The sequence below is a fragment of the Conger conger genome, chromosome 18 (genome assembly GCF_963514075.1).
Source record: "Conger conger chromosome 18, fConCon1.1, whole genome shotgun sequence".
NCBI classification, from domain to species: Eukaryota; Metazoa; Chordata; class Actinopteri; order Anguilliformes; family Congridae; genus Conger; species Conger conger.
This window is the reverse complement of record NC_083777.1, coordinates 13,082,312-13,096,359: the sequence shown is the minus strand read 5'-3', so window position 1 is coordinate 13,096,359 and position 14,048 is coordinate 13,082,312. Positions and strand designations below refer to the sequence as shown.

Sequence of the window (14,048 nt, the reverse complement as noted above, 5' to 3'; positions counted from 1 at the left end):
TTTGGATCATGAGCAGTTCCCTTCTTTCTCCACGTTTTCCGCTTTCCATCACTTTTCTTTCTTTTTTTAAAAAATATACTTGTCAGCAAAGTCTAATCTGACTGGTCTGTTCTTGAGGCTCAGCAGAGGTTTTCATCTTGTGGTGAACCCTGATGTCATGCTGGTGTAGTTTTCTCTATTTTAGTCTTTGATGCATCTGTGCCTACATCCTGGAGAGTGTTCTTGATCTGTTTGACAGTTCAAAGGAGGTTTGTCTAAACAACTGAAAGTATTCTTAGGTCATCCACTACAGTAGTCTTTCCGCGTTGTTTGCTATTGGTGAGCTCACCAGTGCTTTCCTGATTCCTAACATGCTTTCCTGATTTTTAACGGTCTATGAAACAGGGGATTTTGAGACACCCAATGTTTTGTCTAAGTCTCAGGTTGATCTAGTCTGATTTTTCAGCCTTGTGATAGCCTGCTTTACTGGCATTGACATTTACTGACTCATGTTGAGAGACAACAACAACAGACTCCAAATGCAAATCCCACACTTAGAATTAAGTCTTTGCCAAGGCACACATAAAACAGCTGAGCAGCCAATTATCCAATTACTTTTGGTCCCCTGAAATGGGCTGTAATTCCTACACAGATCCGATGCACCCTCAAATTAAAGCTGACAGTCTGCAATTCAGTTTAATTTCAAATCCGATGGACAGGAATACATAGCCACAGAAATAGTCTCACAGTCCCATGTACAGTGCCCTCCATGATGTTTGGGACAAAACATTTTTTTCTTGCTTTAATGGGGGGGCTATGTATAGAAATGCCGTAATTTCTAAAACATTCTATATCATTCTAAATGGTAAATCTGCACTCATTTTTGTTCTATAAAAATTAAGACTGGGTCAATCCATGCTTTAACCATGATATTGTACTGACTGCTTATTTGGGGCAAAATATGATTTCAAATTGCATTTTCAAACATTCCTCACAATAGGGGTGACACACAGCACAATGCAAAGTAACATTGAAGGCAAGGTTGTGCCTTATTGAGCCAGAATGGCAGCCTGAATAGCTCCAGTTTTTTTTCCAAAAAAAGCAATGTCAGGTCCATAGTTATCCCAGCATTTGGGGGAAAAAGAAACACCCTCATTTGCCTCTGACACAGGCAGACTCATTGTTCCGAGAGGGCAGGGTTGGTAGAACTGGGAGGCCTGTGAATAAAAGCAAAAGTCTATGTTCTACACCGTGTCTGTGATGCCGTAGGGGAAAACACCGAACAGACTGGGGCAGAATTCATCAGTCTCAGTGTCTGCCTGAACCCTGCCTTTGCTTTTGCCTTTAAGTCCTTTCTTCCTGGTGGAAAACAGGGGTGCAGACAGGCTGGGACCCCCTACAAGAGCAGCCATGCGTGTGCTAGGCTGGGTCAGACTGAGGGACAAAGGATCTGGCTTGGCTGCCTCTGTGCAGATGCAGACAGGGGGGAACCAAACCCACTTAGAGACCCCCCCCCCCTCTCTGATGAGATGTCCCAGGGCAGAAGCTCAGCTTGATGGGAATTTGGAAGGAATTAAAAGGCTGAGACAGCAGGATCTAAAGACTGAACCACATACATAGAAAATGGTTCTTCATTTGGTAACTCAGTTACTGACTTTGTAACAGAATATTTGAATATTGGTATTCAATTGATCTACCACATTTTTTTTATTATTACACAAAGTAATCTGGAGTTATTTGGTGCAGTAATTAGTAATCAGTAATGCATAGTGATATCATGTATGTAAATAAGTAGTAGTAGAAGTAACAGTAGCTGCGGACACATAGTTACACAGAATATTAATCTGACCTGAGATAGTTATGATTTTTTTATGTCAATGTCAGTGTTAATCTTTCAGCAGTGGATGTACAAGACTGTTTCCATTAAAGGGAGTTGAGGGTTGTACCATTTTTTCTTAGTACACACAGTAAGTGTTCCACGAGTTTGACCTTAATACACACACAATGCTGCGAGTTCTGGTCTGAGATCAGCGAGGTCAGGACAAGGCTGAGATAATCCAGCGGGGAGAGTGCGATGCGAGTGTGTCGGACACTTCCCACGACACACACCGCGCGGTGACTCACACACACTCTCGGGCCCGGCGTATCGCGTTACTGTGACCCTGGTGTCTGTCCACAGCGGGGGTGTCTTTCACTGACCTTACTGAGCAGGCCAGCGTTTCCATGACGACGGCTGACCAACCGTGGTTCTGAAAGGTGAGTGTGAAGCCCATTGGCTGGAGAACAGGGCCTGGCACACAGATGATATGCCATCATGTTTCACCAAAGACATCCAGGAAAAAGGAGTTATCGGTTTACATTATATGTCTGTGGCAAACTTAGGGCAAGAAAGAGAATTTAAAAAAGAGCATGGGAGATGAATTTAAAGACTGGTTAAAGCCTATTTTGTTATTACATGGTCATTTTAGGAATAGGGCCATCAACTTTTTATCCATTCACTGTATACAAAATTATTAATGAACTGAAAATAGTACTGACATATGCTTTTATACACTTAATAGATAATGTACACATTAAATGTGTGCATATCTACATTTCTGGTCATTAATAATTAATAGAGTATATTCACTGAGAGGGTTTGCTTTGCCAGCAGAAATAGTGTGCATGTACTGTTCCGGATACACACACATACTTGAAAATGTCTTGCAAAACTGAATAAAGACAGTAAATGTGTAAAATACTGCACTGAGCAGAATTCATTAAGATCAGTTTGTGTTCATGTGGGGGGGGGGGTTCTACCCTGTCCTTACATGGTTACAGATGGAGGGCACACAGACACCCTCTCCTGTCAGACGGTATTTGACTGTACAAAGGTCATCCCATGCTGATCGTTTCTATACACAAAGTAATCCTTTGACAACTCAAACGTGCACTATCCCTGCAGAGAGCCCGTCCTCCTTCCCTAAAGAGGCATCGTCGTCTGCGCTAGACTCGGGGGGTCACGTCCCTTCACCTGTCCGTCATCATTACGACTCAATAAATTCTTTTTTTCTGGCCCTGTTTGGCCCTCCCCTCTCTTTCTCTCTCTCCCCCTCCGTCGTGCAGTCATTGTGCGAGCGCAACCATCGCGCACTTTCCCCAGGGTCAGGGCGACGCGAAAGCGCCTGTGAGCTCGATTGCGATGTAGCTATCTCCGCGCCATCTGCTCACGGAGCAGGTCCCGCTGGCCTTCCAGCGCTCCCAACACCCCGAGGGTAGGTGCCAGAGACCCGGCCCGTCCACCTGTTAACCTTATCGTAGCTGGGAATGTTTTCAGCGTTCCCAATAATCCAATTAGGGTTTCACGACATGCAGCACCGGGCTCACAAGATAACCGCGAGTCATAGTTTATCTTTTGCTTCAGCACGTCAACAAATCAGTTTTTTTTTTCTTTGGAAAATGTTTCTTTTCTTTATTTTTAGTTTCCATTATGCTTAATATTTAAATAGTCAACGTGACTGGTTTAGGACATGCAATACCTAAAGAAAGTTATTAATCGGGCTAAAATATGTGCTATGGAAATTAGTTATAATTCTTGGCCATTTTTTCCCTTTGCAGCTTACAGAACCAGCCATGAAGCTTTCAATGAGGCCGTGGTACAAAGCGTGACCAGTTTTTGCTTGAGTATTTTCAATAAATGCCGAAGAGGAATTTTCTGTAGCTTATTGTTGGAATCATGGGTACTGCTGTGCCAGACTAACTCTGGCTTAAACACCTGTTTGTAGTCAGCAATTCCCTTTTTTTTCTGTTGACTTCTTTTGTTTGAAACCGCCATGGAAACCCACACAATACTTGATGAGAAAATAGTTCTGTTCTCTGCGCAGAAAAAACCAACACAAGATGCTTTGTTTTGTACAAAAAAAAAAAATCCCCCAGAAGAATGTGCTTGTGGCTTGTGTATAAAAAAGCTGTTGTTAAGCTGGAGTACCTGGAGTGTGGTGGGATCTCTCTCCAGACGTGGCCTGTCTGTTTCCCCCTGACTGTTCATCCATCTGGTTTTGAGCTGGCTCATTATTTTGACGTTCGCTGCAAAAGATCTGTCTGGAAAAGAGGCACGGGGCGGGCACACCTCCCCCATCCACCCCCTCAACCCCTCCTTCGCGTCTCCTCCTTAATTCCTCCATCGAGCTAAACTCACGTTCGTCAGAGAATAACAGCGCTGGCTCCAGCCTCGGCCCTGGGGGGAGATTCCTGCTCGGAGGGGACCGTTTCTCAGGAGCATTCCTCATTTTCACCACGACGGGATGACAGGCGGTTCAGCCCCACGTGAAAATAATGCCGCTTAGGCGATGCTAAACTATTAGCAAGTGCGCTTTATAGAAGCTTCGACATCAAGGACTGTCGACTCTAAATCAAATATAATTTCAGGGATAAACCCGTTTCAACATCAGATAAAAGGAGTGCATTGTCACGTAAATGGAAGATGCCCTTTTTAGAAAAGCAGCTTGCTATTGTTGTTTACTTAAAGGAATTCATTTCAGAAATAAAATACCACTTTTTGCATATGGCTTTTAAGAAATATATAATTTATAATTTTTCTTTTTTACTGTTAGTAGCTTCAGTTGTACAAACTGCCCGTTAATGGGGTGGCACTGTCCTATAAAACCATATTTTACCTTGAGGTTGACTTGAGATATAGGCCTAACTACCAGGTAAATCACATAGGCAAATGTCAGAGCACTGCTCCATGCAAACAACACAAACACCTGAGCACAAATATCAGATGCCCTGTAGAAGAGATTTCTTTTGCAATTAAATCACAACAATCATCCCCGTATTGATACAATACTAGATAGACATGTATCAGTAGTATATATCATATAATACATTTAAAATGAATTAAATATCAGTGATTCTGTGCTATTGCATGAAACCCATTTTACTACTGTTGCCAATACTTTTTTCCTGTTGCGGGTTTACAGCAATGCTGAAATCGCATCAACCTTATTCTTTTAGCAACATGTGAAATAGCAAGTACTCAGTGAATAGTTGCACTGCAAGGTTCACACAAACAGACCAAAAACAACTGTCTTCATACACATTTAATGTTTTAAGCAAGGCAATTGCTATACATAGTGCCACAATAAAGTGTCATTCAATTGCTCTGCCATAAAATAGATATTTTTCTTATGGTAAATAATCTAGACAGCTGATTTATGTTCAAGCCTGCAAACAGAACCTGTCATAGAAATGAAACAGGGTTTAAAGGCAACTGCACTATTAGCATAGCACAGGGTTGGTTTTTATACAATAAGAAACCAGAAGAGATCACGTTTTAAACACTGGAACCAAACCTGTCTGTAAGAACATGAGGCATGCTATATTCCTGATGCACCACTTGCATATTTCATGTACTGCATCAGCAGAATTTGCATCAAGGCACAACAACAACATCATTATTATTTCAGGGAAGCAGTGCCATAAAATGAAACCCCCGCCCTATTTCAGGGGCCAGAGATTTCTGTACGCAACCACTTATTTCACACATAAATAGCAAATTACATTCACTTCCAGATCGCAATGCTATAGAAAGGGAATCAACGGGCCTCATGCAAGAACCACTCGTACAAACAGATTTGTTCCTAAATCGCTAAAATCTCTTAAACAAGTGATTTAAGAGAACTCTGCACATTCACCAGTTTATTTATAATTTTTCCTCAGGTAGGAACATTATCCAGTCGTCCTGACCTGTCGTACGAGTCATGTAAACAAGAGCCTTGCAGTGCAAGTCAGTGCAGCTCACCTGGCACACAGAACACAGATCAAACTTTCAAACTAGCCTAAATTCTTGCCTCAGATGTTTTCAGAAACAAATTTTAGGGGAGCGTTTAGGAGAAAAAAGACAAAGTATATCAAAGGATCGCAATAATATGTTTTGCCAAAAACAAAGGAACAGCAGTCAAAGCAAACTGGTCACCCCTTGTTCTTGCCACCTACCCGACGGAATCCATCTACAGTACCGTCCACACTGTATTAGAATGGACAACGTAATTTAGTGGTCTATTAGGTGCGTTTGTTGAATCCAACGTGGCACACTCAGCCCTTTGTTTGAAAAAAGTAAGAGAATATGATAATACAAAAATGTTCTTGCATGAGGCCCATTGTCTTTGGCAACATGGAAGAGCACCAACAATATCAGTAAGGGTTTTTTTTTTTTTTTTTTCTCCACACAGCTTTGAACTTCCCATGACTAACTTAAAAAAAAGAAAAAGTTTGATTTTCAACAAGCTAAAAACTGTGGCTAATTGAATTAAAGTGTCAGTAAAATGTACCTGCTTGTGCCTAGAAGTATTCTAGCTACACACAAGTCCATTAGACCTTGCCGAGTATCACAGGTATTTAAAGTGTGGAAAATAAAATGGTGAAAATGAAACAAAGGTTGGTCACACTGTAGACTTGAGACCATGATTGGTTTAGATCAGAGATCTGGGCTGATAACATCAGGCATTCCATGCAAAGTAAACATTGGTATTTAGTCTGCTTGCCTGTGTCCTTAAATGTCTGCTTAAGTTACACTCACTGCAAAAGCAGCGACACAGGTTAGGTGGCCTACAGAACCAAAATGAGATAAATGACAGAAGTGATTCTGGTTGAAATGTGGTAAAACAAAAGGCATGCCTGGTACTTATCTAAAGCCTGATTTTAGTGGTGAGAAATCAAAGAATTGCACAACATTTTATCCTTGGTTTTGCAGAAAACGCGTGCCTGCTTTATTTTTCAAATACACTATTTAAATGCAAAACAATAAGCAGGCACATATAGCATTACATCATCAACATGCCTTAGAGTGGCATATTAAAGAATAAAGCAATATCTATGGGTCTATAAATGACTCTGTCCTCCTGGAACCGCTATTTAAAGAAAATTGGAAGAACTAAGATAAGTGGGCTTTTGAATTCATTCTCAGCACAAGGGCATTTTCATTGTGCTGTGTGGACCACTGAAATGCACACAAGATTCCACACCATGAAACAGGGGGCAATATTCACATTTAAGCATATTTTCTTGAAAAAGTTTTTTTAAATTGGAAGAAAGTGAAATTATTTTGAGGGAGATATTTGAAATGATTTTCAAAGGTGTAAATGCGTGGTGGGTGCTATGTATTGAAGTGGGAAGAAAATGAATTTCTGGTGACTCAAAAAACCCACAATGCCTTCAAGCGCATGGAAAACTAAAAGAGAGAAAGAACATGTTAGTGAGAAGCCATTGGCAGAACATTAAAGAGACCAGCGAACAAAACAGTGAATGCAAAAACAAACTCAAAAGTACAATTCTTTTTATTTTTACTCTGGCTTAATTTGACAGAGCCTTACATTTCAGACTTAAAAAATAGCAATAATTCCTCAAAATAATGTTTTATTTGTGAATTTACACTGATTAGAGATACATCTAGAAGAAAATCCAGTAGATGAGCATTTATAGTTTCCACAGGTCACAGATTAGTTTGGCTCAAATTCGGAAGCCAAAGCAGTTTAAACATACAAAATGGTGGCATTAGTAAAGGAAGGTGCAGCGAAAACACAGCAACGCATAACATTTTAGATCGAGTTATGCTCCTAAAAAATAAAATAAAAAGCGTAGTGCTAAGCAAATCCTTTTTTTCAAAATGTATCGTAATACACATGATGAAAATCAGGAAAAAAAGTTAATTATATTTCAAAAGAAAAAGATGCATGAAAATGTACAGGGTTAAAACACAATATTACAGGCGGGAAACCGTTCCAGTACGAGTTAGTGTGGGGTTCGTTACTTTTTAAAGCTCACGCACTTGTCCAGCGACAACCCAACAACCTCACATACTATTTACAATGTTTTAATGTGCCTCTCTCTGCATCAAAGCAATAAAAATTCACATTGCTAGCCGGGATATTAGTATCCGCTTCTTACCGTTTGGAATGCACAAAAATTTGTTAATGCTTTCTTTGAATTTGTTCATGATCAATTTCTTACTTCAGACATACTCGGTTACAAAAATAAAATGGAAATGGCACTGAAAATGAAGCAAAAATAAGTAGAATGTTGAATGGTAAAAGTGTGCAGGGTACATTACAAAACAGACCAGCATATCCAGGTTTCGAGATGGATAGAACAGCAGCAAGGGGATAAATGTTCTACAAGACAAAAACACCTACAGTATTTTTATGGCCTTTGAGAGTTGATATTTATATGGTTCTCGGTATCGTGCTAAGAATGGAGGATAAGATGATGATGGAATACTTTTTTTGTGAAATTGGAAATTTTTGTGTTATGAAGTTCAGCTTGTGTGACCAGAATCAATCTTGTAGAATGCAAAATAATATTCTTATATTAAAAAATGCCTGCATAACTTTTCTCCCTTAACTTTTAACTCTTCAGCAAGACATCAAAATCATATTCACAGATCCATTTAAAGTTTGAGGTATGCATGCCCTTTTCAAACACAAATTATTCTCCTGTGGCTCAAAGATCTACCAAAACCTTGTTAGAACCATTCATCTTACTCTTGTTTTCTCAAGAGAGATTTTGCTGTTATCAAACAACTTCTGCACATATGAGAATGGTTTACTGCAGTGACAAATGACCTTGCCAGATCAAAAAAAAAAAACAAGAAAAACAAAAACAATTTCTCAGTCAAAAGTTAGACCCATCTTTCTTCTAGAACTGGCCAAAAGTGTCTTTGAAGAAATAATATATTTAGAGGAAATTGCAAAACAGTGGTTTGCACAAAGTTGGGAGCTTTGTCATTAATGCCCACATTTCTTTCAGCTGAAATATGGGCAGAGGAAATTTTACTGTCAAAATGAAAAGGGTATCCAGTAAGTTTCAAACTCAGAAATGACTTGTGCCAAATATTTCACTCTAAATGACCTTTCATTTAAACTATAAAAGTAACTTTTAAAACTCCTCTCTTCCTCCTATATTGCCTAGATGGATATATTTCAAGTGAAAACTGTCAACTCATCTTTGAAAATCTAAGAGAATATCATGCTCTACAGTCTATTTCAGTCTTCAGTTCCTTTCCTGAAACATCTGCCTTCATTTGCTGACATATCCATACATAGGCTTCATTACATACCAAGAAAAGTGCAGCAATGTAAAATAAAGTGTTATTCACTTAATCCAGTTCGTACATGTGTTATTAAAATAGGTTCCAATTAATCTGAAATACAATGCATGTAGTTATACCATTTTAGACACGTGGCTTCACTAATTCATCAAGACGTAAAGCAAAACACATTTTACATTTGCGTTCTCTTCAAAAGTATAAAAAAAGGACTTAAAAAACTGATTGGACTAACATTTAAGTCTGAATTAATCATAAAAAAGGTTTCATGAGATGACGATATTCTTATCTTAAACATTAAAACAGGTGGCATTTATGGACCTCATTACCCATCATACCATGCTCCTTTTCACTCGTGCTGTTAAAATGGATGCAAAGTGTCCTTTGAAGAAAAGGCTCGGAACTGAACAATGACAGAGGAAGGAGTAGCTCATCTAAAAATCAAAGTGCGGCCACTTAACAGGCAGACCCGTGAAGGCCTGAATGAGCTCACTCATCAATCTGAGTCCTTCCAGAACCTTCCACTCGCCCCGTTTCTTTCTTGTGAAGTGTCCGGCAATCACTTCCGCTAAACAAAGTATTCAATCGGGATTCAGAAATTATTTCAGCAAAAATATCTAAAGTGACCCGAAACCTTAACATGAGAAACGGCATCGGATTAAAAATGGGGAATTGTACGTGGTAACATTTAGCGACACCCTCTTTTGTGCAGTTGAAATACAAATGATCAATGTGCTACCCACCGACATTAAGAAAATTAAAATGAAATAATAAAAAGGGTGTTTCATATTTCATGATCAAGCCTTGGCAGAAGTAACTGCAAATGCTGTGGAAAGAGCCAGTTCTCCAGGACCTACTTCAACCGTATTTTTGGCTCAAGAATTTTAATTTCTCGACTGTAACCAAACCCCTCTCTCTGAGATGTGCAAGTCCTTGATTAAATCGTGTTTTTTAAGGGGGCCTTTTAGGCCTCGACTTTCTCCTTCTTTTTGTTCTTTTTGAGGAAGGAGGGGGTGCGGAAGAGCTTCTTCTTCTTGCTGGGGGACTTGGAGGGGGAGCCCTCGGGGCTGACTGGCTCCTCGATCTGCTCGCCAGGCGGGACAGTCAGCTCCAGGCTCTCGGCCGTGCTGGTGGTCAGCTGACTGAAGCGCTTGCTCAGGTCCTCGCCCACGTCCTGCAGGAAGTCCTTCCCGTTCAGGAAGACGTCGGCGTGGTTTTCTGTGATACACGCACACACATGCACACGCACGCATGCACAGACAGACAGACAGACAGAGACACACAAACATACAGAGAGAGAGAGAGAGAGAGAGAGAGAGAGAGAGAGAGAGAGAGAGAGAGAGAGAGAGAGAGAGAGAGAGAGAGAGAGAGAGAGAGAGAGAGAGAGAGAGAGAGAGAGAGAGAGAGAGAGAGAGAGAGAGAGAGAGAGACATGTACGCACACAGACAGACAGACAGACGCACACACACAGAGAGCACTTATGAAGCAGAGTTGTGACCTAGGGGATCAGCTTGCTGTTGTAACGGACAGGGCTCAGAGCAGACAGCTGATGCGGACAGAAACTGGGTCACACACAGTAACCCAGCAGGTTCCTGTCCTGCACTGGCCCACATTCTGTGTCAGCGCCGCTGCGTTGCGTAATAATGCTTTCATTCATTTATTCATTAAAACTCAGTACAACTTTACTAACTCTGTGCTAAAATGTACCACTTTAGACTGTAAAATCATTAAAAACCGATGAGCTATGGCATTATGAACTGTGTATGAGAAATAATGCTGCAAATTAGCTGAGCTTGCAGTTATATAAAATCAATAGTTTTGCTTCAGAAAGTACACAGCCACATATAAAGAACATAAAGAGCCTGATGGCTTGAGTTTCCCTTCAAGAGTAGGCCTACACTTTATCAAAATGCCCAATCCATTTCTTAAAAAACCCCAAAAACATTTACAATACTATAACAGATGGTGAAAACCACATTATTACTTCAAAATGTATTCATAATCTGCACACACATTACCTCCTACGAGATATGAAATGATAAATTGCGAGAAAGGACTGGCTCGGTTTTCTCATGCCTGTACCGTTACATATACAACAGCTGACTGAACCACTGATCCGGAATGGCCGTCTGTGGGGAAGGCTCCAGGGTGAGTGGGTGTAGGTGAGTGCTATCTGATGAAACTGAGGGCTTGTGTAACAAAGAGTACAGCAGTGATGTCATCTCTCTGACAGAGGTCACGTGACCCTGGGAAGCATCCCCTGTTCGCCTGAGGGAATCGCTTCCGTCTCGCTCTCCCACCCTGTCTCGAGTCACTACGCCAAAATGCGCCGTCCGCACAACTATACAGCTGACCTTTCCACCCCACGCTTAGTGGCCTGAAGACGCCTGCAGTCAGAGACGAAGCACAACGTTCACAGCCCAGTGGCACTTTGAGAGAAGGATGAGGGTGCATTCATGGCCGAATCAGCTCCAGGCTTTCAGTGGATCCAGTCCTCACTTCCCCAAATGGCTAATGTTTTGCATGTTCTCTATTGAATACACTCAGTGGGCACTTTATTCTGTAGTTATTAGACTTCTTTTTTAGACTTATTGGCCTTCTGCTGCTATCCACTTAAGAGGTTTGATACGCTGCGTGTTCAGAGATGCTCTTCTGCATGCCACTGTTGTAAGGTGTGATTATTTGCGTTACTGTCACCTTCCTGTCAGCTTGGACCAGTCTGGACCTTGTCCCTTGACGTCTCTCATTAAGAAGGCATTTCGGCCCACAGAACTGCTGCTCACTGGATGTTTTTTTTGGGTTTTTTTGCACCATTACTTGCAAACTGAAGTGAGTGAAAATCCCAGCAGGAGATCAGCAGTTTCTGAGATATTCAAACCACCATCTGGCACCAACAAACATTCCACGGTCAAAGTAATTTAGATCTTATTTTCTCCCCAATCTGACATTTGGTCTGAAAAACAGCTGAACCTCTCGACCATGTCGGCATGCTTTTATGCATTTATTTGCTGCCACATTATTTTGCTGATTAAATATTTCCATTAACAAGCTTGTGTACTGGTCTACCTAATAAAGCGGTCACTGAGTGTATATAAAGAACATTTACTCGGAGTTTGAGCAAAATTGTAGTGGTAACTCCCCACACCACTGGGTGATTTTTCACTGAATAACCCTAATGGTTTCACCCATTTTACTCCCAATTTGGAACATCCAATCATATTCACCAGCGGCGTTGCGCTCCGCCTGTTTATCGGTGTGCTAGAACTTCAGGGTACAGCGGTACCCATTGTTCTATGAGTTATTAGCGAGCTTTAAGCTCTATGGGAATTGGATTTTATCCAATCTCGAGACTGAAAACGATCTACGCAACGCCATCTTGATGGCCAATCAGGGCAAAGATGCGCTTTAGCGACCAAATTTACATACTGTGGCTATATAAGCGACATCGCAGGCCGTCATTCTTTCTTCGAGACAAATTTTCAGCGAAGGAAAGAGACAGGGCCTGTGAAGCTTAAAGCTCGCTAATAACTCATAGAACAATGGGTACCGCTGTACCCTGTACCCTTCACTTTAAGCTCTATGGGAACCCTATAGCCCACGCCCTGTCGTCAACATCAGCCCCCTGATGCAGAACAACAGGCGATGGCAGTGATAGCCAATCAAGAGGGGCTCCCCTCAATAGCCAGCCCTTTTTCATGCATGAAAAAAAGGGGGACTGTATAAACCGAGGAGCCACAACCATCCCCAGCGCTCGGTTTCATGTAAACCAGCTACGAATACCCAAGCCGGGAGATGGCCAATATAAACATGCACGCCTCTAGCCACCGCGTAGAGGCGTTGCACATAATGTGTTTGAGCAGCAGCTACGTCTGATTGACGCTGAGCTCAGGACTGCATGCGCCACCGACGGTGTCGATGCATCCAGCAGATAGAAACGCACAAAGGCGCATGGCGAAATCCATGACACCGCTGTACAAATGTCCTGCACACTGACCCCTTTAAAAAGTGCCCGAGAAGCTGCCATGCCTCGAGTAGAGTGGGCGCAAACCTCCGACAGAGGGGGCAAGCCATACACTCATACGCCCAGTTGATTGCGTCAGTAAGCCAATGGGAAAATCTCTGTGCCGTAACAGGTTTTCCCTTAGCAGCAAGCACCATAACAGACAAACAGCTGATCTGCTTGTCGAATAGGCTGCGAACGTCGTACGTATATCGACAGAGCACGCACTGGGCAAAGTTTATGCAGCATAGCATCCTCCTCATCGTCATGAGGAGGGGGCTTGAAAGCCACCAGGTCCAATACCCGGGTTGGAGACGACGGACGCCCTGGATAAAACGCTTTACCAGGGGGTGGGCAGCCACCGTAGAGCCACTATAGCCAGTATGGCACGCAGAAATTGCGAAGACATACTTCCTTAACGTGGACAAAGATAACCCCTTATCAAGTAGGCTCTGCACAAAGTTGAGCACTACGGATACAGGGCACACCAGGGGGTCCTGAGAGCGTTCGAGACACCAAGTCTCGAAGGCACTCCCATCTGCCTTTATAAGCCATTGTAGTTGAGATAGCGCGAGCATGCTGTATAGTATTTACAGCTGCCTCGCTCAATCCCATGTTCACGAGCCTGGTCCTAACAGGGGCCAAGCCGTGAGGATGAAAAATGGTCCCCGCCCCCTGTGACAGGAGGTCCCGGCGCTGGGGAAGTCGCCACGGGACGCCGGTCAGCAGCAGGGCTACATCGGCCATCCACTGTTTGTGCGGCCAATCTGGCGCGATCAAAATCAGGGGTTTCCTCTCCTCTCTCGCTTTGGCTAATACCTGCGGTACCAGACCAAAGGGAGGGAAGGCATAAAGGAGGCCCTAGGGCCAGCAATGGGCTAGTGCGTCCACTCCCAGTGGGGGCGAGCCGGTTGCTGTCATCGCAAACCATAATGGGCAATGCGCATTCTGTCGGGAGGCGAATAAATCCACTATCGCTTTCCCAAA

At 42.3% G+C, this 14,048-nt stretch overlaps 1 protein-coding gene across 4 annotated transcripts in view; it reads right to left on the bottom strand.

Moving 5' to 3' along the window:
* Positions 1 to 5,045: 5,045 nt before the first annotated feature.
* Positions 5,046 to 14,048, bottom strand: part of LOC133117950 (gamma-adducin-like) — a 67,086-nt gene continuing 58,083 nt past the window's right edge. For all 4 annotated transcript variants that reach the window (XM_061227480.1, XM_061227482.1, XM_061227479.1 and 1 more), the window contains one exon: positions 5,046 to 10,279. In XM_061227480.1, coding sequence (XP_061083464.1) covers positions 10,026 to 10,279 — 254 coding nt within the window. In that variant the 3' untranslated portion in view covers positions 5,046 to 10,025. The remainder of the gene's footprint in view (positions 10,280 to 14,048) is intronic.